The 26,052-nt window shown below is 35.4% G+C and overlaps 1 protein-coding gene across 1 annotated transcript in view; it reads right to left on the reverse strand.

Moving 5' to 3' along the window:
• Positions 1-26,052, reverse strand: part of ttll5 (tubulin tyrosine ligase-like family, member 5) — a gene marked incomplete at its 5' end in the record, with an annotated part of 276,912 nt that overhangs the window by 140,333 nt on the left and 110,527 nt on the right. The window contains 6 exons of the mRNA XM_051919744.1: positions 3,003-3,123; positions 5,216-5,513; positions 6,316-6,473; positions 10,875-10,937; positions 11,164-11,255; positions 12,266-12,367. Coding sequence (XP_051775704.1) covers positions 3,003-3,123; positions 5,216-5,513; positions 6,316-6,473; positions 10,875-10,937; positions 11,164-11,255; positions 12,266-12,367 — 834 coding nt within the window. The remainder of the gene's footprint in view (positions 1-3,002; positions 3,124-5,215; positions 5,514-6,315; positions 6,474-10,874; positions 10,938-11,163; positions 11,256-12,265; positions 12,368-26,052) is intronic.

The raw sequence follows: 26,052 nt of genomic DNA on the forward strand, positions 1-26,052 counted from the left end.
CAGGGGGCATATATATATATATATATATATATATACTGTATATATCTCAATACAAATAAAGACCTACCGTACTTCAATCAACATATTTTAGCACTATGTCTTTTGAATAGTATACCCACAATCAGACATCTCAAACTTACACATAATAGTCATTACTGTTGATCGTGAAAAGCTAGGCCATTAGTCTCAATCAGAATCAACTACTGCAACTACTGTATTGCAATGTCTTAAGGTCAGGATATCAGTACCATTCACTTACTCCACTGTCATTAATTGAACTAAGAATTACAAACATACAGCTTTAAGTCTTAAATCAGTTCACTGGCTTCCAATTAAGTTTACATGTGATTTTAATTTATAAAGTTAAAATAACTTATAAAGTTACAAATTCTTCAGATCCCCTTTAGCTTACAGAATTAGCGCCTCAAGACAGTACATTATTATGTCAAAATGCAGGGATTCTTAAAGATCCAAAGATAAATAAAACTAGTGTAGGCAGCATTACCTTTAGCTGTAGGGCACTCAAACTCTGCTATGATCGATCTACCAATATGAGAGAAGCCATTTTAGCACAGCATACTCATTTCAGTTCTGCTAAGAAGACTGTTTTAATCTTCTATTTTTTTATTATAGATATCAGACATCCACCATCCTAAAAATATTGCTTCTATTTACCTTTGCAATTTTAACTTAAAAAATACCCGACCCTGTATATGTGTGTATTCTTGTATACTCTAAAGCAGGGGTGTCCAACTCCGGTCCTGGTGGGCCACAGTGGCTGCAGGTTTTCACTCCAACTATTTTCCTAATCAAGACCACTTTTCACTGATAATTAACTCCTTTTCCCTTCATTTTAATAAAACTGTTTTTAAGGATTTAGTCCTCTGGATTGATTCTTTTCTTCATTAAATGGCAGCCAAACAGAAGTGAGACATGAAACGAGCCAACAGATGGCCAGCTAAATTGGGGCTTCAAACTCCAACCAATTTCACTCCAACCAGTTTCTTAATGAGAAACTGATTCTTGCTGTTATTTAAACCTGTTATTTAATTCTATGGCTTGTTGCTGCTCTCATTCTGCCACAGTAGACATTTACAAAAGTGTTGATTTTCTGTTTTTTTTTTTTTTTGAACACTTTTTTAAGAACACTGTCAAAATGTTTTGATGACCTGAACAGAATAACCTTACTGAGACCTTCACCTTACTTTATTTTCAGATACTCTGGTTAGTTGGTCATGTGGTGGCTTATTTTGTGTCTCATTATTGTTTGGCTGCTAATTAAGGAAAAAGGAACAACTAAGGGGTCTGAGTCAAGTTAATTAAACCTGAGGCAAAAATGTTAATTAGCAGCAAAAACTGCTCATTAATTAAGAAGATGGCTAGAATATGAATCTGCAGCCACTGCGGCCCTCCAGGAGTGGAGTTGGACACCCCTGCTCTAAAGGAAATCTGGAAATCAGACAACATTATAATATGATGTGTCTGTGGGGTTGTCTGAAAATTCCTTGGATGGAAACTTCAAGAGTACTTCTTGTTTGTCTAGGTCAAGCCCTTTAAAAGGGTCACCCATACTGCTGGTAGACAAGTGTGGAATCAAGAACAGAGTAGAGGCAAGAGCACTCCTGAATAAAGGAGGTGTAAACAGAATATATTAGCATTATAGACGACAGCAGTAGGATGAAAGGTGACATCAGTGCAGGTTTCTCTTGGTCATTTGAAGTTTTGTGTGCAGATATTATAATCTAGCATTTAGCTGTGAATTGCTTTGTGTTTGCTACTTCATATCTGTGGGTGTTCTTGTACTATTGTACCTTCCTGAAAACCTTTTTGTTAGTGTTTTTTTTTTTTTTTTTTTTTTAACATCCAGTTGTCATTCTAGGTTTGGTGTCTGCTCAAGACAATATCCATCTTCCAAACCTGCTCATCCAGAGTAGGGTTGTAGGGAAGCTGCAGCCCATCCCAGCAAGTATCTGGCACAAGGCAGGAACAATCCTTGGATGTGGCAGCCTTTCTATTTACATAGCATTTTATTTTTTATGCAGTATAGTGAAAAATTATTTTATCCTTACTAATCAAGCCTTTCTCTTTTTTTTTTGCATATATTACACCATGAAAGGACTTTAGATCTTTAGGGAAACCTGAGTAAACACACAACATAGTTTTTAAATCATCCATCCATCCATTTTCTTAACTTAGTTATCCAGGACAGGGTTGCAGATCAATATTTTCTTTTATTCAAGGAACAAAATTATAACTGCCTTCATATTTTCAATATTTGAATGCAGCACCACAATGATCACAACTAAACGCTTCCTATACTTTGATCTCAGTTTTTTATATCCCTGTTTCAGGTGCTGGCACGGCCTCTCTATTGGGTTCAAGTCAAGACTTTGGCTAAGCCAGTTCAAAACTTTAATTTTGTTTCTTCTAAGGCATTCAGTTGTACAGTTGCTTTTGTGTTCTGGATCAATGTCTTGCTGTATAACCCAACAATTCAACTTTGGGTTGCAAACAGATATCCTGGCATTCTCCTTTGAATATTCTATATAATAAAGTGCAGAATTCATTGTTCCTTGAAAATGCCAAGTCTTCCAGATCCTGTGGCAGCAACACATCGCAGCACCAACATTTGCATGTTTTATTGTAGGTATGATGTTGTTATTTTTAAGTGCTGTATTAGCTATATGCCAAATATCATAATGTCTCTGTTGCTCAAAGAGTTCTACTCTCGACTTACAGTATCTCTCCATAGAGCATTATTTCAAAAGGCGTGTAAATCATCTAGTTGTTTCAATGCACAAAAAGCGCAGTGGTATATAAAGCAAATGAAGTCATATACAAGAAATATTGCAATCAGTGTAATTTTTTTTTTTTTTTTACAACAACTGGAGCAAATTAAGTCTTATAAAAATCTCATTCTTACTTCCCTTCAGCCCAACTGAATTAAACTGATTTTTTTCATTAATCACATTTGTCCTCTAAATAAAAAAATATTTTCTTACCATTTGTTCATCCTCTTTTGCTGCCCAAGCTGAATTGTCATTTGACTCGCAGCACTCTTCCATGAGACGTTTCTCTACTCTTTGCAGGTAAGATGAAAATGCCATGCGGGCCTGCACTTTGCTACAAGAAGGAATATAGGGATATAAAGAACTACTCAAGCAAATCAATCATTAAGTAAATCAGTGTAAAATAAATTCAAATACAAATGCAATTTATGTCTGAATAGCTTCTAATGATTAAACAGCTCATGAATGGCAAGCCAGTATGAGAATTAACATAATGCATTTACTGATTCAAAAGTAGTAGCCAAAAAATATAAATGTTACTAATCATAGTAGGACATACAAACTAACTTGAGGGATGGACAGACCTGCTAAGAAGCAAATCTTACGACTTGAAGTCCTGTTTCACTCAGACTATGGCAAAGTTTACATAACCCATGTTTTAATACTGTATGTTCTGTTTATAGGAAATTAAAAACAGTTTTCCCCTATAGGGTAGCTGTACTGCATTGTAAAACTATTCTACGTGGCATGTTTATTTGCATATCTAAAATAAAACTGCATTTATGATAAAATACGGTCACATTTAATTCTGTCAATTCCCTTAGGTTCTTTTGAAACATAAAGACATTTATTTTGTTTGTTTTGGTGATGGCAATGTTATTTTCATTAGGTTCTATTCAGCTCCCATTTTTGAACCCATTCATGAGTTTGAAAATATATTTGTCTTATACAAATTCTGATGTTCTTTCACTAATACGAGTTCTGAAAAATTACATTTTGTTACATCAGTTTTTCTGCTGTTTGCCAGTTTGGTTAGAATTATAAACATGGCAACGATGGAAAAACAAATGTAAAGATAATAATGTAAAATGTTATACAGTATCCATCTTATAAATAAAATACAAACTGTCTGAACCTATGGCAACTACTAAAAACACTAATTTAAAAGTTTTAAGAAATGGGAAGTTCAGATGGGCATATCCAAAGAGATAGTTTTATATATATATATATATATATATATATATATATATATATATATATATATATATATATATATATATCTAACATAATTATTATTCTTTAAAATGTATGTATTATTGGCAGGTATTAACAATAAAGAGAACAAAGAACAAATTAAACCATGAGACATATAGGTGTCAAGCCAAAAAAAATCTGTTCGCAATTTGTTCTAAAAAATTACATAATGTACGTTTAACACTCATTTCAGGACTTCTCAAAAGAACCAATTCAACCGCGGTGGTCTTCCAGTAGTTCCTCTTCCGGTTCACTGATGTTAACACACGCCAGGTGGAAAAATAATAATAATCTTTTTGAACAAATTAATACAGAACAGGGGTCTGTACTTCTGAAATAATAGTCAGGGAAAAAAATTAAAATAATCCATTGGAATGAGTTACGTAATCCATAATTTTCTTTTTTATATTTTGCTTTGTAGGTTTTACCTGAATTATATCTTGTAATATTTACTAAGGATAATCATCAATTTTTGAAAATAAAATGTTTTCTCTTGTCACAAGATCTTGGTACCATATGAGAATATATATATTTATTTCATACTGCTTTACTTTCATATAATTGCATCTAATTATATGAGAATATTAAATGTAAATTTTTAAAATGTACAGTAGATCTCCTATATGGCCAGGAAAAAATCTCATTAAAAAGTTACTACCATCAAATCTCAATTAGAAAAAATTCTTCAGGCTTCAAAAGAATACAGATTTGTTGATATTGTGGTGGATGAAGAGAGAACCATTTGCAGGATTTGCAGTTTCAGGATTGAAGCAACATATCCTTATACTAAAAAGTTTAGCACCTAAGTCTGCAAAGTTTAAATCCAATATACTTTTTAATAGACTATTTATAAAACATCCAGAATTTAGGAAATTGTGTTTAGTGGAAAAGTCACTAGACAAATGATTTTATTCCACATATAACTAACCTAATTCAGACTGCAATTCTCAAATAAATTTTTAAAATGACATAAATTAAGCCGAGGATCCAAAATTTAGGTATACTGGAAACAGACTTGATAAGTTTATGCATACTGTAGATTTAACATGATAAATATATACACTCTTTATTACAAAATGTACTTGTATCTTGTTTATTTCTTATTTCAAATGTACCGAGGCAAGGACAGGAATTTCTGAAATGTTTATGCATATATGTATGTAAAATCTCACCTAAGATTTTGACCTTGCTGAAGTTTCTGTAAGAGGTCAACTTTTTGTTTTGGTTGGCTTTTAATAGTTACGCTATCCTCATGTGCCTTTTCCACCCCCCTGGTTTCAGTAGCTATGGAAACAGAATTCTGTGATTCTGAATGAACATCTTTATTTTGGCAATCCTGCTTCTGAGACACTTCTTCTTCCTCATCCTCCTCTTCTTCCTCCTCCTCTTCTGTCTCTGACTCATTTTCTTCTTCATTGTCAGACTCATCCTCTGCACTGTGGAATTCATCTTGCATTTTTTCTTTTAATCCTACAGTCAAAAAAGATACCTTCAATATTTCTTATTTCAAAATTATCAAAATGTGTACAGTATGCTGCTAAATAGTGATTTGTAAAACAGGAGGCACCTGTACTAACAAATAAAAATGTACACCAAATAAACAACGTGGTCTCCTGGAGCAGCAACTTGAGTTCACAAGACACGCAATACCTGAAGAAACTTCTCAGGTAAGCCTGAGAAGCACAGATTATAAATTGACAATACAATTCTTATGTAAATCATTACACAATTGCAAGCTTAAACTTGAGAGAAGAACTATTGAAAACTGGTTAACTTGCCATGGTCTGATAACTTTCATGGATATCTCTTAAAATGTAAATACCACTCATTAAGTCATCAAGTATATTTGTTGCAACTTTGGACACCACATTACATAAAAAGCAGAACTGTGCTAAAATAAGTTAATAAACGAACACATGTGGAAATGGATAATGATAGTAAAGTATTTCATCACATGGAAAATAAGTTATATAGAACACATTACTAAACAATACCCGCCGTACAAATAGTACAACTTCAGGAACCTTAAAATCTCAAAACGAAGATAATTTAATGAATAGGATGGAAGAGTTCTGGTAGAGTGAACAACATGGTCACATTAATGGTCTCCTGTGTACTTGTGAAGTTCAGATTATCAAATCTTCCTATCTCCTGTTCAAAAATGAATAGTAAAATATTTTAGTGAATACTTTAAAGAAAATTGTAAGGCTTTTTCTCAGACACAGGTCCCTTTCGTTCACTGTTACCAGAGGAATTAAGTTTATTGTTGTACCTGACTTTTTTCCAAGCAGAGCTTTAGAAGCAATTTTGCGCCTCCGTCTTCTCCTTGCCTCCAGTGAAAGAAGCTTCCGCTCATACTGTACCACATGTTGTTTCACTTCTGGACAAAACACACTTGGACCCTGTGCCACATTCCTGTGTAGACAGCTCCTAATCAGACACATAACATTTTAGAAAAGGCATCAATGTTGTCTTATTGACTCCAGATAAGTGAAGGAAGAACGTGCTACACTTTGTATCTCTTAAGATTTTGCCACTGTATAAAAATTTCTCTCTACGTTTTAAGCAGTTTTTTTCTCATTTGTCCTTAGCATTATTACATACCGGAGCACATACTCCAATCACTGAGCAAGCTGAAGTCTGCATGATAATAATTTATTTTAAGCAACTGCTTAATTAAGTAGACTTAGAAGAAGGTGTATCCTTTACACTGACATACAGGCACTCTAGGTTTTCTATCACACCTCAAAAACATAAGATTGGTTTCTGTCTTATGTTAGATGCAGATTGGATTGGTTTTATACCTCTGTGAGCAAGCAGATAAAGGAAATTGATTTTAAGTCATACTTTTAATATCAAATTGAAACAGCTTTTAGATGAAAACCTCATTTATAAAGTGTACGTATGTTCAGTGTGTGTAATAATTTGTGGTAATCAGGGGTCCCATTGGCTGATCACAGAAGTACTACTCTGGTACTATAAAAAATAAAAATGGAGAATGTTAAAATTTAGGTTATACATAAGTGGTTAAATAGACAAATCACATTTTACACAAATATTCAGTCTGCAAAAAAAAAAAAAAAAACACACTAGCATCATGCGGTAATGACACTTTTTGAAATATATACACACTAGAATACAGATCCTCCAAATGTCAACTCCCTTCAAAGTCACACTGACCTCCAACCGGCCACTGCACACTCTTGATGACTACCGGTAATTTAGGTCTTTTCAGATGCACTACCACTAAGCGTTGCCTCCTTAGCTTTGTGAAACCCAAGAAATGATGATCCAAAAATTTTGAGTTTTTTTTCAACAATAAATGTTAAGTGTAACAGAAACATACAATACTAAAATATCAACAAAAATAAATTTTTTTCTAATATTTTTTCTATTGCTGCCACATGAAAGGGTAGAATGACCACAGCGCAAGGCTTAATGACTTTCCCCTAACATGAACAATAACAGTAACAGCATTGTGAACAGTACTTAGGGAGCTAACGTCCTGCTTGTCCTTGCACTTGATCACAATTATTTTTCCTTTTTTTGTCATAATAGGAGGCTTCGGTCGCCAACCCCTGTGTTTGGTTTTCCGGATACACACTTTTAAGAATTTTTTTTTCTTTGAATTGTTGCTATTTCATTAGTTTCACTTTTATTTCAGAACTTCGGTAAAAACAATATTTGGAATCTTTCAAGTCCCAACATGCTGAATCTTTTAAATGAGGTCCATGAGACATGGGTTTAAAGACTTTGTACCATAATTCAGGATAGGTTTCTCTGTTTGGAATTTCAGCACAGACAAAACGATCATCAACAGTTAATAATTTTTTTTTGCAAAGTAACCAATAAATGCATGTGAGGTAAATCCCGTTTTTGAAATTCTCTGACTTAAACTTCAAAGCCTTACAATATTTACATACTTCTGACATTTCACCTATGTTCATATATTCAATCTCTATTTACCTTTTCGTTATTTCTCTGAGTAATAATTTCTTTTTGTTTGCACTAATGCGATGTTTACTTTCTTTTTTTGACACTGTCGTTTATTTCCGTTTTCATATCCTGTATACTGCTCTGCATGTGTTTTTTTTTTTTTGAGTCTTTTGAATTCCACTGGATTCATTGTCTATAAACTGCTCTGCATGTGTTTGGCCCCTCTCTTTTTTAACCTCTTTATGATGTTTTACTTTGTTTTCTACTCTTTGTCTTTTGCATATATTCTTCCAATGACACCTGGTTCGTGGTGATTATTTTCCCTTTTTTCGAGTAATAATTTCCGTTTGTTTGCACGACTGCGATCTTTACTTTGTTTTTTTTATACTTTCTAATTTTCCTGTTTACATATTTTTTTAACTTTCTCTACATGTGTATTGCGCCATTTTTTTTTGAGTCTTTCGAATTCCACTGCTTTCATAATCTCTAACCTGCTCTGCATGTGTATAGCGTCAACATTTTTGAACGTCTTTATGAAGTTCTACTTTGTCTTTTACTCTTTGTCTTTTAATTCTGAGCCAGATTGGACGTGCTTTTTTTCAATTCCACTTGTTCCGGGCTGATAATTACTTTCCTTATTTTCTGAATTTGCACCTAGATTATTCATTTTCTTTTTTACATTTATTTCTCTCAAACGCTTTTTCTCCACGCAGCTCTTTCTTCTTTGCTTAGCTGTAGACATTTCATCTATAACATAAATCTCTTATACGCTTTATATGTGCTGAGAGCCCTGTATCTGTATGTGCTCAAAGCCTTTACACGACTTGAGTGTTTTGCTGCCCATGGTCTTATTTGATATTGGTTGTAAGTAGGGCGTGTCTTGCAAGAATCTCATGTTCTATGTCCCCGCGAGACGAAGTCTCATGTTTAAGGTCCCTGCGAGACGCTCCGTGGCCAACCTCTTTCGTCTCGCGGGTCTTTTAAGTGTCTTCCGTGATCTTCACGTGAAGATCACGTCTCGTCTCCCTAGTCTTTCTCTCCCAGGATATTTTTTTAATAATAGAAAGACAGCTACTATCACACCATGCTGAACCTTTACATGACCAAATTCACCAGACATATCATGGAGGTTCAGCCATACAGTTCTGTATTATGTATCAGTTTCACATTCTGTGTCAGTATCTGATGATCACTTTACATTGTCTTCACTATCAATTGATCCAAGCAATGGTTCTGTTTCGGTACGTTCAATGGCTTGTTTCTTGCCATTGTTTTTTTCCTCCGCCCCACTCATGAATATTGATGAGTTACTTTAGAGTTATCATAAAGTGGCAGAAAGCATAAACAATTTCACATTTTTATTTTGCAGCAACATGATGCAATTTTATCCACATGATGATAGCAGAATACTGTCCCAAGAGTTATTTGGCATAACACTGTAAAGAGTATCATTACACGTCACCTTGAGTGTGACTCTGATTTAACCATAATTGCAAAGAATTCCAAGCCAACGACTAGTAGGTTAATCCAATGACAGAATTGTTTATTGAATAAGAATATAAAGCAGCACTGCAAACTAAGAGCCTAATGAGACCAATGATTTCACTTTCACACTTTTAAGTGTCACAAGAAACACCTCTAAAACTAATACAAACTGAAAACAAGACAAGGCAGGCTTATACTGCTCCCTGTCTGAACACTGTTAATATCACGGTATCAACAACTGTTATTACACTCTTCATCATCACTGAGATGATGCCCCATATAGGGAACCACTAATGTCTGTGTAGAGTTCTGATTTATTTATTTCCTAAAAAAGACTCAATGTTTTCTTGAACCGTTCTGATTAAAAAGATGTGCTTTCTATCCTTGCTAGTGGGATCCTGCAACCCAAATATTTGCTCCGTCCAACCTACCGCTACAAACCCACTTTGCCCCTTCCATTTAGTGAACAAAGGAGATGCTTTCTAGTCCTTCCTGAAATTAGCAGGTACTAATATATAATATATTTTTAAAACATTAGGCGAAAAAGAGACTACTTCACAAATGAAAAATAATTCAAAGAAAAAAGCAAATGCATAAAACAATGACCATATTAACAATGTTTCTACTATAGTCTTGTCATTTGGGCATTTGTATTATGACACATATCTTCCATTTTGTATTCACTTCTCTGCCTCTTATCTCTTTTAATGACTTACTTTTGTAGTTTCAGCATATTTCAATCATCAATGTAGGGTTAAAAGTTTGGTCATTTTCTTAAATTTTAAAATTCACGCTTCACTTCTCTGTCCCTCAAAAAACTACTGCTTGCTAGACCTTGAAACTGATACAGTAGCTAAAATAATTTGATAAAACAGTATATAATGATGGTTTAAAAGGAAACTGCTTTTACTAAGGAAAGCCTTCAGATACATCTAAGGAGATCTATCCTTCATCTATAATTTCTGAAATGTAATATTAATCCCAAAGTGAATCTTTGTAAAGTAGCAGACTTTGGTCAGATTACTTTCTGTCTGCAATCTACACAAAGCTATAATAGATTTCTTTCATCTATGGTTTCTTTTGTTGTAGCATACAGACATTACCACAGAATGATCTCTTTTCATCATGTCATTTGTTCAGGTTGAATGTAACATGTATAGCAAATATTTGTCTTTCCCAACCCAATTATGTTGCTTAACACATTTTTGAGGTATGGTTACTTTAATAAACATTTTTTTTTAAAAAGTGATGTAGAACAAATAGAATAATGTGCAAATTCTGTAAACTTCATTAGAGTAAATTGAAAATAAATATTTTGTGTATTGCAAATAAAAAATAAATCTGTAACTGAAGATAGTTTATATGTTTCCTTTTCTCACTAGTTAAATTAAATAATGAAAATGTACTCACTTTTCAGGAAAAAGTCTTGTTGTCAGCATGTAATTCATTGATGTCTTATACTCCAAATATGATCTAAAAATACAGTATTAATGACTTAATAATACAGTCTCATGTGCAGAGTTCCGAAAATAAATAAAATAAATCTGACACAACCCCTCCACCCAACCTTAAATGAAAGTAACCCTTACAGGACTGTGGTTATCCTTATCCATTTGACTGAACAATCTTACCCCACCCTAAATTTATGTTATGCTAGCTAAAAGATCATAAATGGACTAAAATGCAGTATCCCACTTACCCATAAATCTCCCAGCTGTTTGAAGTAGGAAATACTCTAATGAATCCTCCTCGCCTTTCATGCTCTTCCTTTACTCTTCGAAGAACCTTAAGCTTTTATATAAAAATAAGTTTAATTTGCAATATTAAAGACAGACTTTGGCCATTGTATATGGCTACTGTTTTCATCTCTCCTGTGAAACACTATCAGTCATAATGTTCATATAATACACTGTGATTATCCTAGTCTCCAATTGGTGCCAATTATGTAGTCAGCAAAAAGATGTCAAAAAAGTCAGGTCTTTTCTGTAACTTAAAAGGTGAATAATTAACTGAGATCATTACAAGTTGATTTTTTTGCTTCTTCAAATAAATCATTTTCTTTTAAGAGGGACTTGCTACAATATAGGAAAGAGTCCATCGTTTCAAATATGTATTTATACTGCATAATAGTGCTGCACAAAAATTGCATAAACCGATACAGTGTGTGTAAACATATTTTTTTCTGACAATTGTTATGATGTTTTAAGCAAAAAATCCAACTGCATTTGGAGAACAAATAACCTAAACAAAACTATACCTACCAATAACTGGAAACTAAACTGTAGAATATTTTGAACTAATTTCCATCCCCAAGGCCAGCAATACAGTAGTGCAATATTACAAGAGACAATATAATGGAAAATAAACTACAGTCTCACAATTCTGTATAAGGGCCATTTTTAAATAGAAGAAGCAAAAATACCTTAAGACCAAAAGTATTTTTGAGCAATTTTCAAATGGTTAGAATGCTTGTAACTTATAGGTATAAGCCAACAGACAAAAGCATATCTACCTACTACAGCATTCAGACATTAAAAGGTAAAGACACATGCAAAACAAAATTATAATTTCCAAACAGGACATTACTACTAAAAAGGGATTTTTACTTATACTGTGGGTTATACATAAAAGAAAATTGACTCAGAAGAAAAATGAAGGAGGAGAATGGAAAAATGAAAAAAAGGGTTTGGATGCGCCACACAGTTTAATCTAAATTTAGGTTTTCTTTGTTTTTGTTTTTTTTTTTTTTTAAATTTGATTGTTTCCCATATGAAGCTGAAACAAAAATTAGATATTCTAACCTCTTCACTTGTCAATCCCAGTGCACGTCTTCCATGTCCTACTTGCTGCTTTTCCTTCAGACCATTAGAATCTGCATCATTTGCTGACATAGGGCGCTGACGCTGCCAGAAAATGAAATAATGTTAAATTCAGAAAAGTAAGGAGACAGCAAATTACTTTTTAGAACAATAATTTTCTGGGTATCAAAAGCAGGCACTGAATAGGATTGTTAACTGAATAAGAAAAAAACTTTACATCTAAGAGATCTTTCTGAATATCATATAAGCAATCCCAGTAAAGCATGCACTCATGCATTGTTCACCCTTTCATGTTTAAAAAGAAAATCCTCTTAAACTTTGAACAATCCAGTTCAAACTCATGCAGGAAGAGAAACCCTTCTCAAAACTCACAACTATAAATAAAACTGAATAAAAAATAGTACCAGAAACCCAAGGAGACCAAAATTGCACATCATTGCTTCACTGATATTTAAGTTCTCCAGTGTGCTCTTTAACAAAAGCATACTCTCCCATATGAATATCTAGAATCATCTCAACCAAAACTAATTTATGTAAATTAAAATACTGTCTTAAATATATTTCCCACTTCTTTGTGCCAGTGACTTTTGTTGCGACTCCAACCCCCACTACAAGGTATAACCATTTATTAATCAGAAGATATTCAAATAATACATAAGTTAAAAATAAACATGACTTAAAGTAATGAGAATGTGAAAGTGTAGAGAATAGACTGTGCATGGTTATCTCTGAAGAAAAGCACACAGAATCTGCAGAAAATGCCACCAGATCTATTAGTTTGTATTTCAACATCCAGTAAAGACAATGAGTCAAACATGCTTCCAATGCAATCAAAAAGTTCCCCAGAAAGAAAGTCTAAGTCAACCTCTTCATTAAAATTCAATTTACCTTGGATTTCATTTATTGTGATAAAAATGAAATCTGACACTTCTCAAAATAAACGGCAACTGAAAATGACTATTTTAAAGATTTGACAAAGCGTATGAAAAGAACAAATCATGAGTTTGGAAAGGTCATGTATTAGATACTTTATGTAGTTGTTACATGCTTTTGCATGGTATAATTTGGGTAATTTAAATAGACTCTTACGCTCACCTGAAATAGTGAAACTGAACACAAAGAAGAACATTATTATAAAGGTTTAATATATGCATACACGGAAATAATTAGAGGTAAATATGAAAATTTGTACTTATCGTAAATGCTTGAGTATACAAACAAATCAGTAATTTGACGTCCCTAAAAACTATGAAGGCAAAAGAACACTATTACCTCTTAAAACTAAAAAGACTTTCGAATAAAATAAATATTACTAAGATACATTTTACAATTCAGTTTAATTTGAAGGGAACATTTGAATTTGCAGCAAGGAAATCCTTAGTTGGCCTGCCAAAACTCTGTAGCAAAACTTGCCACTTCAAAACTGCCTGAAGTGTGACAGCATCCTTTTTATAGATATAAAATTCAACATTTGTCTGTCTGTCTGTATACATGTATGTCTGTCCACTTTTCACAAGAGAACTAATAAACATATTTAGATCGGGATTTTTTCTATAATTTGCTTGAACATTCCGGTTGATTTTGCAACTTCAAAGTATCAATTTGGTTGCGGCAGCGATTTATTCATGTGAATCCAAGACAGGCTATGGGCCGAGAGGAGGGGAAAGCGGGACCTGACGAGTCGGGAGCCGAGCAGGGCCCTCCTCACTCATGTGTCAGCCTCCGTTTGACTCAGTCTACCCCTCGCCATGTAGCAGACATTATCATCCAGAGATTGTTAAGGAGTAACAATCTGGAGTGAAGTTGCCAAGCTGTCACTGACCCTCAATATGCGCACCTTTTTGTTCGGGGATGGAACCACAAGATCTTCCCAGCCACTACTGAAAGTGGGGAATGGTTCCTTACAGACTAGAGACAGTGCTATTGCAATAAAACAATAACGATTTGTGCACATCAGTTCAAGATTTGAACGAACTTATTGCTGCAGTATACCAAGACATGCCTTCGATTCTAGATTGTCCTCTTTCCTAGTTTGGGGAACGTTCTATCCTTGCTCCAAGAAACGACGCTGTTAATAAAATTAATCAATTGGTGCTCTGATTATTTGACACGCTATCTCGGACATACACTTCAAAAATATAAAGTTTTGGAAAACAATGATTCAGTTCATTATCCCACCGAATTTTTAAATTCCATTAATCCTACTGGCATGCCACCCCACAACTTAGCATTGAAAGTAGAAGCACCGATTATCCTTTTGAGAAACCTGAGCCCACTCAAACTTTGCAATGGTACCTGTCTCCAGGTCCGTCAGCGTCAGGACAACATCATAGAGGTGATAATTATCACAGGATGTGACATTGGCGACAGGGTTTTAATCCTTCGCATTCCTCTAATAGCGACGGACATGCCCTTTCAATTCAAGAGATTACAGTTCCCGGTGAAGCTTTGCTTTGCAATGTTAATTAACAAGGACCAGGGACAGACACTCAACTTGGCAGGGGTTGATCTTAGCGCACCATTGTTCTTGCATGCTCAGCTTTACATCGCCTTCTCCCGGGTTAGTTCCCCAAGAAACCTATATGTCCTTGACCCTGATAGCAAAACCAAAAATACTGTATATCAACAGGCCCTTGGATAGGCAAGCTATCAATATAAATTCTTCTCAATACAAGTTATATTTAAAAAAAAAAAATTTTAAATGTAACTTTTAAAAAAAAAAAAATTATTGATTTTTTTAAGTTTCTCCTGTTTTACTACTAAGTGGGCGGAGCCGCGGGGGACAGCTAGTATACAGATATAGATAGATGAACATGATTAAACTTACAGGAATCCAAGGAAACACATAGAAAATAAGGGTTTGGGTCTTGTTGGGGGTGGGATTGATAAAGTGCTGGTCATAAAGTCTTATTTACTGTATATGTGCATGTTCTTCTTTTCAAGCCTACATATACTGTATGCTGGGCTAATTACCAAATGTCTGTTAATGGCATATTCATTGAAAAAGAAAACACGAATTTGAAATTGCTGCTTAGTAAACAATAGACTTTATTTTTTTTTTTTTTTAAAGATTTGTATTGTATTTATTATTTGATGGTGTGTGTGATATAGCATAAGTTTCGGTAAGAAAACAGTACTAAAACGGTAATCCATATTTTATAATTACACCTCAAAAATTACGAATGTCTAGGTGATACACTGAAGGAAAAAAACACACCTGTGTAAGTAGAGTAAATGTATATTTTAACAGGAAAAAGCTGTTGTGTAATTAATGATTAAAACATATTAAGTGCATGTACATTCACATTTAAGCAGTGTTTAATTACCAATATCAATTAACTGATTTGTGAGAGTATATATATATATATATATATATACATCTATATATTTTTGTTGTTAGAGAAATGGTCAAAACTACTTTTTTTTAAATTAAGCTTTGCTTCAGATAAGTATATTACAGAAAAAAATGAAACAATATGACAGCTTGTAATTTTGTGAAGCATTGTATTTACTTGTATACCATATGCATTAAGATAAATATATTTGTAAATATTTTATAAAAGTGTATTTTAAGGAAATTTTTATTTATTTTAGTATTTTATGGTCACTGAACAATCAGCCTACAGAATTTCATTTTGTTAATAAAAAATGAATAGAACACACTTTAATGAAGGATATAAGGCTCCTATGTGTCTGGTTATGCAGGAGCTTAGTGTAAAATATTTTTTCAAGGGATAAGAAAAGAAAAAAAATTGGAATCAGTATATTAACCCCTGGTTTTTTATATAAAAAAAAAAAGAAAAAAAAAAAAAGAAGAATACAAATATTGCAATACAGAAATGTACCTTGCTAGTTACATGGTACTTCTGATACATCCAATTAATCAATTGCAGTACAACTGAGGCCCATTGACTTAGAACACAGTTAATATATAGATACAAGGAAATTTCTACCCCTTTAGGAGCTTGTTCTCATGGTATCATTTAGTTAGTCTCAACCCAAAGTTTGTGACCACAGATGAATATGGGGATGTAGACTGCTAAACTGAAAACTTTGTGTGAGGAATAAACTTCCATTATACCACCACAGGCAACAGTGAAACAATATTTACAGAACTGCTTGAAACATCAATCTCATGACCACTTTGAACCACCTCTTTCTTCACCCTACATGAACTATTCAATTTCAGTCAGTTGCTCAACCCTTTCCTGAAGGGAGGAAGCCTCGTGGACAACACTAAAACCTGAGATTTGGAGGTGCTGATTCTCTTCCTAACCACCTTCTACTCATCTGCAAACTGTCCCAATGCAAGCTAGAGAGTACAGTCAGATTAAGACAACAGGACTTCAACATCTGCAAAAAGCAGATTATCTGCAAACAGTCTCCATATTTGACATTCCCACTATTGCATTTTGGTATTGTGTCCATGTAAATCATTAACAGGAGAGGAGACTGACACAAACCTGACGGAGCCCAACACCTTTACTGAAAAGACTTTATTTAGAGGCAAATTTAGGAACACAACACTCACTTTGCAAATAAAGGGACAAGACAGCATACAGCACCTCCAGAACTCCTGCAGTACCTCCTACAGGATACTATGGGATACACAGTCATAAGTATTTCTGCATTCACAAAGCCCAGGTTGACAGGAACAGCAAACTTTGTGACCCCTTAAATATGTATGCACAGGCAAAAGAGTTGCTCCACTGTCCCACAGCCACTACTGAGTTGGCATTGTTCCAAATGGTTCCAAGGTTCAGTTGTCAGATGGTCTCTCTGTTCCAGCAACCAGGCATACGTTTTCCAAAGGAGGCTAACAAATGTAATCCACTGATAAATGGAACACAACCTTTTGTCTTTTTAATATAGTGATCGTTATTCCAGGCTGTCAATCCCAAGGCACTGTTACCACCGTCTAGACCAGCATTGAAGAATTATTAGATTAAATTTATACTTCTCAACAACATTTATAGTTGAAGTCAACATTTTTAGAGTCTACCTGAAAACAGCTTGGGTGACATCCCACCTACTCTCAACCATTCCAAAGTAATTCTACATTGTCTCAACCAACTCCACCTATACAGTAGCTTTCAATTGGACATTGCTGTGGCTATTATCTTTTTGGTTTGCCAATAGTTTTTGGTCAAATATGGAGAACCTCTTGCTAACATTGCATAGCAGGCCTTTTTTAACATGCTATGCATTACAGTAATCCCTCCTCCATCGCGGGGGTTGCGTTCCAGAGCCACCCGCGAAATAGGAAAATCCGCGAAGTAGAAACCATATGTTTATATGGTTATTTTTAGAATGTCATGCTTGGGTCACAGATTTACACAGAAACACAGGAGGTTGTAGAGAGACAGGAACGTTATTCAAACACTGCAAACAAACATTTGTCTCTTTTTCAAAAGTTTAAACTGTGCTCCATGACAAGACAGAGATGACAGTTCTGTCTCACAATTAAAAGAATGCAAACATATCTTCCTTTTCAAAGGAGTGCAAAGCAAGCAGTCAAAAAAAAAATCAATAGGGCTTTTTGGCTTTTAAGTATGCGAAGCACCGCCGGTACAAAGCTGTCGAAGGCGGCAGCTCACACCCCCTCCGTCAGGATCAGAGAGAGAGAGAGAGAGAGAGAGCCACAGAAAAACAAACAGTCAAAAATCAATACGTGCCCTTTGAGCTTTTAAGTATGCGAAGCTCCGTGCAGCATATCCTTCAGGAAGCAGCTGCACACAGCCCCCCTGCTCACACCCCCCTACGTCAGCGCAAGAGAGAGAGAGAGAGAGAGAGAGAAAGTAAGTTGGGTAGCTTCTCAGCCATCTGCCAATAGCGTTCCTTGTATGAAATCAACTGGGCAAACCAACTGAGGAAGCATGTACCAGAAATTAAAAGACCCATTGTCCGCAGAAACCCGCGAAGCAGCGAAAAATCCGCGATATACATTTAAATATGCTTACATATAAAATCCGCGATGGAGTGAAGCCGCGAAAGGCGAAGCGCGATATAGCGAGGGATCACTGTATTTTAGAAAATATAAAAATGTATTTGAAATACTAAAGTTGCAAAAGATTTTCCGTTTTAGACTTACACACTCTCTAGCCCTTGGAACAGACAATATTCAGAATTTTCCATTTTGCTCACACTTTTAGTACAAACATATGCATGCATAATCAATCAGAACAAGACAACTTCGACAGAAAATGACACCAGAAAGTCTATTATAACTAACAAGATAAAAATAGTAGGACAGTCTGCAGGTCTCTATTAACTAAAAATTGCCCTTTTTCTGGACAGTAAAAATCGTTATCATTACTACTATTCTTGATTAAAGTTTTTGCAATGAATATGTTTTGCTTGTTTGAAAATTAATTTAATAAAAAAAGAACCGGCGGCACGGTGGCGCAGTGGTTAGCGCTGCTGCCTCGCAGTTGGGAGACCTGGGGACCTGGGTTCGCTTCCCAGGTCCTCCCTGCGTGGAGTTTGCATGTTCTCCCTGTGTCTGCGTGGGTTTCCTCTGGGTGCTCCGGTTTCCTCCCACAGTCCAAAGACATGCAGGTTAGGTGGATTGGCGATTCTAAATTGGCCCTAGTGTGTGCTTGGTGTGTGGGTGTGTTTGTGTGTGTCCTGCGGTGGGTTGGCACCCTGCCTGGGATTGGTTCCTGCCTTGTGCCCTGTGTTGGCTGGGATTGGCTCCAGCAGACCCCCGTGACCCTGTGTTCGGATTCAGCGGGTTGGAAAATGGATGGATGGAAAAAAAGAACCTACAGGATTATTAAATTGGTATCATCTGTAAATCTATTAAAATGAGAATGTTCCTAACTTAATATATAACCTCTTTGTTCAATAACAAGAGTAAACCAGAGTTTGAATGAATGGCTAAAGTAAAGAATGATGCCAGTTAAATTGCAAACATCGCCACAAGAACATTTTTTATTTTAAGGGAATTTCACTGTTGTTTATAGTAATATCATTTTAAGTGTGCCAATATCTCTCCTAATGCACCATTGGACACTCATCCATTAAAGATGTTAGACTTACAGAAGACTTAAGCAAGTAAACTTGAAAATTTGATGTGTTATGTGTTATACATGAGGACAAAGCAGTTTTACTATTTGCTTTATTCAGACAAATATTTTGCATGTATGTTTTTTTTGTTTAAATTACTTTCATCAACCACATGCAAATAATAAAAAAACCCACATAAAAGGCACTCTTTATGAACAAAAAAAAAAAAAAAAAAAACACAGTATGTTAACACACAATGCATTTGCAAACGTTACCCAAATAAATACTTACCAAGGATTTCATAATATGGTAGGAATTGAACAGCAGAAGAAAGGAAAAAAAATGACTCACATGAATAAAACCAATAATATTATTTTTATTCACACAATACCGCAAAAAAATGTAGGAAAAACAATACTCACCAGTTTAGTATTTGTAGTATTAGGCTGTCCAGAAGCAGGTCTCTATGAGAATTTATATAAGACAGGTAAAGAATAAATTTGTGAACAATATTAACATTATTTATTGAAATTAAAATTGTGTTCTAAACTAAAGGATAAGTTCAGTAATTTTTAAATAAAAATTATTTTTTGCAATAATGGTATAAATTAATATTCTGCAGGAAATTGTGTTCTAAAGTGCCTATGCACAATATCAGCACCCTTTTCTAAAAAAAAAATTTAAAAATATTTATATAGGTTAATAAAGCATGTAAATTACATACTAAAAATCCAACCAAATAAAAAGTATCATTATTGAAAAATGTAACATTTTCTTAGACAGCAGTGAACTACAATCTTGAACACAACTACTGAAGGAATTCAGTTTCCAGACTTAAATTTAATTCTGCTACAGGTAAGCTGATAAATTCACTGGTTTAACATCTGCCTTTGTATATGTGTGGTTTAAACCTAGCAGTATCACCCATCAGTCTTGGTGGAGTTCTACTTTATCTGTGGTGAAGTGTTTTGCTAACTAAATACTAAGCCAACAGCGCATTTGTTAGCTTAATCAATTAGATTTTGTTTTGTTTTGTTTTTAAACGTTATGATTTCCCACTGCACAAAACAGCATATTTAGTGTTGTATGTTGGGTTTTCTGTATGTACAAGCTTGTGTGCATATATGGATGCCACTTCATGCATTTTCAGTTGAAATAGTCCCTGTCTGGCTTTGGGCTTGTTTGACTGTGTCTTAATGTAAGATTCTTCTTAGAATTAGACAAAGAAGGTTATAAGTTGTCATTTTATAATCATTTGTACACACATTCAACCAAACTCATACCCAAACTCATGTGCAATCAACAATTCACCTAATCTACAATGTTGTTTGGGAATGTAAGGGAAAACAAAACATTTGTTCAGAGAGGACATGCAGACTCCACACAACTGATTACCTGGCACAAAATTCAAAACAAGGACACTAGATCCAGAAAGGACCAGCAATGACGGTGCTTTCTCAAAGTAAGAGCTACTCAGCTAAACAGAATTCAGTTAGGTAATAAATAACATTTCCATTTCTGAACTATAGGGCTCTATTTTTCACTGCTAAACAGCTTTAGGCACCTGTATGGTTTTGAGCAGTTTTACTTTCTTATTTACAAAAAAAACTTAAGTAAAATACAGTTAGGTCCATAAATATTTGGACAGAGACAACTTTTTTCTAATTTTGGTTCTGTACATTACCACAATGAATTTTAAATGAAACAACTCAGTTGCAGTTGAAGTGCAGACTTTCAGCTTTAATTCAGTAGGGTGAACAAAATAATTGCATAAAAATGTGAGGCAACTAAAGCATTTTTTAACACAATCCCTTCATTTCAGGGGCTCAAAAGTAATTGGACAAATTAAATAACTGGAAATAAAATGTTAATTAGTAATACTTGGTTGAAAACCCTTTGCTGGCAATGACAGCCTGAAGTCTTGAACTCATGGACATCACCAGATGCTGGGTTTCCTCCTTTTTAATGCTCTGCCAGGTCTTTACTACAGCGGCTTTCAGTTGCTGTTTGTTTGTGGGCCTTTCTGTCTGAAGTTTAGTTTTCAACAAATGAAATGTATGCTCAATTGGGTTAAGATCAGGTGACTGACATGGTCACTCAGGAATTTTCAACTTCTTTGCTTTAATAAACTCCTGGGTTGTTTTGGCTGTATGTTTTGGGTCATTGTCCATCTGTATCATGAAACGCCGCCCAATCAATTTGACTGCATTTAGCTGGATTTGAGCAGAAAGTATGTCTCTGAACACCTCAGAATTCATTCGGCTGCTTCTGTCCTGTGTCACATCATCAATAAACACTAATGTCCCAGTGCCACTGGCAGCCATGCACGCCCAAGCCATCACACTGCCACCACCGTGTTTTACAGATGATGTGGTATGCTTTGGATAATGAGCTGTTCCACGCCTTCTCCATACTTTTTTCTTGCCATCATTCTGGTAGAGGTTGATCTTGGTTTCATCTGTCCAAAGAATGTTTTCCCAGAACTGTGCTGGCTTTTTCAGATGTTCTTTAGCAAAGTCCAATCTAGCCTTTCTATTCTTGAGGTTTATGAGTGGCTTGCACCTTGCAGTGCACCCTCTGTATTTACTTTCATGCAGTCTTCTCTTTATGGTAGACTTAGGAGATCGATACGCCGACCCTCTGGAGAGTGTTGTTCACTTGGTTGGCTGTTGTGAAGGGGTTTCTCTTCACCATGGAAATGATTCTGTGATCATCCACCACTGTTGTCTTCCGTGGATGTCCAGGGGCCTCATGTATAACGGCGTGCGTAGAACTCACACTATAATATGGCGTAAGCACAAAAGCGGGAATGTGCGTACGCACAGAAAAATCCAGATGCAAGAATCTGTGCGTACGCAAACTTTCACGTTCTTCCACTACATAAATCCCGATCAGCGTGAAAAGTAACGCACGTGCACGCACCTTCTGTCCCGCCCCAACTCCTCCCAGAATTATACCTCTTTGAATATGCAAATCGATATAAATAGCCTTCTGTGAAAAGACAATGGGAAAAGCACAGGGGAAAATATAAGAATTTCAGCGAATACCAAGTGGAGGCAAAGGAAAAACATACTATTTGTTGGACTAAATAGTGGTATAATCAACAAAAGAAAGTTGATCGAGTGACATAGTGTCGGAGAAACTCGAAAGCTCAAGTTCACAAAGTCGCACAGTGCCCGAAATAAAAAAAGAAGTTGTCACATATCAAAGTCGGCGTGAAAAGGCGACTCGTAGCGGACCTTCTGAGTGTCATACGAAAGCTTATTAGGGTACAGAGAAAAAAAATAGACTCACAGTGGGAAAAATGCACAAAATGTCAACTTTAATCTCGAAATTTCCACTTTAATCACGTACTTTATTTTGTCATTACAGTAGAATTTCATAAACTTAATCTTAAAATCATTTATTTTACTAGTTTCTCAAATCCCATCGTAACTAAAGTAGGACTTTAAATGCTTTGTTCTGTGTTTGATCTTCTATGTGCTCTATGTGTGTGAATCACTACGTGCTTCCGTTCTTTCTCTTTCTCCGACAGGACACAGAATCCATTACATTCGTGATATTACAGCTCTCTGAATAATTAAAATACTGAGATGTATACGTGATATTTTTTTCATGATGATAGGAATGAAAGCATGTTATTAAACATGGGAACACGGTGGCGCAGTGATTGTTCATGTCTCACGCAAGAGGCTTGCTGCGCCATGCGCGACCTTCGATGAAATAATTTATTACAGAAGTACTGTCCCTTTCAAACGTACTAACCTTCAATTCCTGTCCTTACTTTTCTTTTTCCAAATACCCAATCGCCATACAATCAGCTCTGTAATAGACGTGAAGCCATCTGTAAGCTTAGAACGCCGATTCTTCAAAACTTTTCAGGAACATTGAACTATCTTCGTAGTACATGTTTAATTATTCTATCCGTCTATCCTTCCAGTGTCACGTCAGCACCAGCAATAATACAGCGCAAGGCAGGAGCTATCCGTAAACTAGCTAGCGCTGCGGCACCGTGTCCTCACATGTTTAATTATTAACAATACTGATTATTTAAATGAAGCTAAAGTTTTATCTGTATACTATAAGCAACATATTTTGCTGCATTTCATCTTAAAAATGATATCGTCATCATACGCGCTTTATAAAGTGGCACAGGTTGTGCAATATTATAACAGTAGTGCAAGTTTACAGTGATGTAATTGTACTTATAAGTACAAACAGTTCTACAAGGAGCACTTGATGGACTGATTGAGTGCGTTTATAGTTCTTGGGATCAAACTGTTTCTGAAACGCGATGTCCGTACAAAAAAGACTTTGACGCATTTTGCCGTGGCTGAGGTAGTGTGTGCTTGAAACTGTATACCGATAATTCTCTTTCCGATCAGCTGCTGCTGCGATTCCCCACTCAGATACAGTGATTTAAATACTCCGAGTGGTGCAGTGAGAGTAATATGGAAAAAGATGATCCGCTGTGGCAACCCTTAACAGGAGCAGCTGAAAGAAGAACAAGATGCAGTGAGAGTAACAACGCTAAAGCAGTTATGGTATTTGGAATACTGTGGCTATTCCCTGGACCATTATATTGCTACAGGTTAATTACAATCAGATGCATTACACTAATAAACAATATTTAGTAAATTTCAGTGTATTTATAAAGCCGCGTCAAGAATGTCGGTCTAAGAAAGAAAGGGTGACCACACAGGAACAGTAGCACTGCCTTGACGCTGGGTGCTGCCAGTCTGCAAAACTGAGCAGAGAAATTGCGTACGCCAGGGTATGAGGTACCGTGGAAATGTGCGTGGCTTTACGCCAAGTTTAGGTTTTATACATCGCGATTTGAGCATGGAAACGTTCGTACGCAACATTTCTGTGCGTACGCACCGTTTATACATGAGGCCCCAGGTCTTTTTGCGTTGCTGAGTTCACCAGTGCTTGCTTTCTTTCTCAGGATGTACCAAACTGTAGATTTTGCCACTCATAATATTGTAGGAATTTCTCGGATGGATTTTTTCTGTTTTCGCAGCTTAAGGATGGCTTCTGTCACCTGCATGGAGAGCTCCTTTGACCGCATTTTGTCTGTTCACAGCAAAATCTTCCACATGCAAGCACCACACCTCAAATCAACACCAGGCGTTTTATCTGCTTAATTGATAATGACATAACAACGGACTTGCCCACACCTGCCCATGAAATAGCCTTTGAGTCAATTGTCCAATTACTTTTGAGCCCCTGAAATGAAGGGATTGTGTTAAAAAAATGCTTTAGTTGCCTCACATTTTTATGCAATCATTTTTTTCACCCCACTGAATTAAAGCTGAAAGTCTGCACTTCAAATGCATCTGAGTTGTTTCATTTAAAATTTATTGTGGTAATAAGGAGCAGTATTCTATCAAGGCATGGGAAGGACCTATCATCTGCTCTCGGATCCACTTTTAAAGAGACTGGTATTATAATTATACATCCTTTCCTTTACTTGGACATTATATGTTTATGTCTTAATTATAGTTATAGATGTGAGTGTGGAAGTGTGGAAGTAATTAAAGTAGGATTTGTGTTTTCTTTTCTTTTTTTTTTTTTACTACATTAAAGTAGACTGTTTAACATCATACTCTTGGTTTATTGCTATTTCTATTACATTAATATTACATTTATACTATGACATTATACTATTACATTAGGAATTACCATATTTATCCTAGACTACTTTTTAAAATCATTCCTAGGGTTCCTTCTTTTTTTTATCTTAATATCCTAATATCTTAAAATTGCTGAAGATTATTTTAAGCTTAAAGACTGTTAATGATTATATTTTCGGCAGACAGTATTAAGAATTCAGTTGCAATAGATATCCCTTTGATTAATTCTCTAAGGCCGCTGCGGGGTAGGGTTTGTTTTGTTTTGGACGTGCTCTGTCTCTTTGCATGTCAGAGGACCGGGACATTGCGAAGTGGGATCAAGCCTCATGCGGGGAGGCAAAATGGGGGGGTGGGGGGGATAAAGGGGGGAGAGAAGGAGAGCAGGCTATATCTAATCTATTCTTCTAATCCCTATAACTATAAATATCAATGCACCAATAGGCTAAAATGCAATAACAATAATGCAATCTTGAAATTAAGATTAAAACTGCCTCACTACCAGTTAAGACTATAAAATGACATTAAAAACTCAGAATCAATGTCTCCATGATGGGACAGTTAACTTTGTGAGCTGGAATGTTAAAGGCCTGAATCATGAATTAAAGAGAAAGAAAGTATGCTCTCACCTAACAGGCTTAAACTATAGTATTTTTATAGGAGACCCACTTACTAAACAAGGATCAGTTCAGACTACAAAAAGACTGGACTGGCCAAATGTTCCATTCTAGCTTTATAAAGAAAACTAGAGGGGTGGGAATTCTCATACACAGAACAGTTCTATTTGTAGCATCAAATGTAGTATCGGACCCTGAAGGGAGATATGTGATGGTCATGGGCAACTTATATAACAGTAAAATGATTTTGATAAATGTTTATGCACCCAATGTCGATGATAAGGAATTCATGCAAAATCTATTTGCATCCATTCCCAATGTGAAGACTCATAAAATTATAATGGCTGGGGACTTTAATTGTGTTTTAAATCCACTTTTAGATAGGACTCCTGTGACAGGGGGGACGACATCTAATACTGCAAAGACAATTACATAGTTTTTCAATGACCACAACTTATCATACCCCTGGAGGTTTCTTAACCCAAACTCAAGAACATATTCGTTCTAGTCA

This window comes from Erpetoichthys calabaricus, chromosome 16 (assembly GCF_900747795.2).
Source record: "Erpetoichthys calabaricus chromosome 16, fErpCal1.3, whole genome shotgun sequence".
Taxonomy (NCBI): domain Eukaryota; kingdom Metazoa; phylum Chordata; class Cladistia; order Polypteriformes; family Polypteridae; genus Erpetoichthys; species Erpetoichthys calabaricus.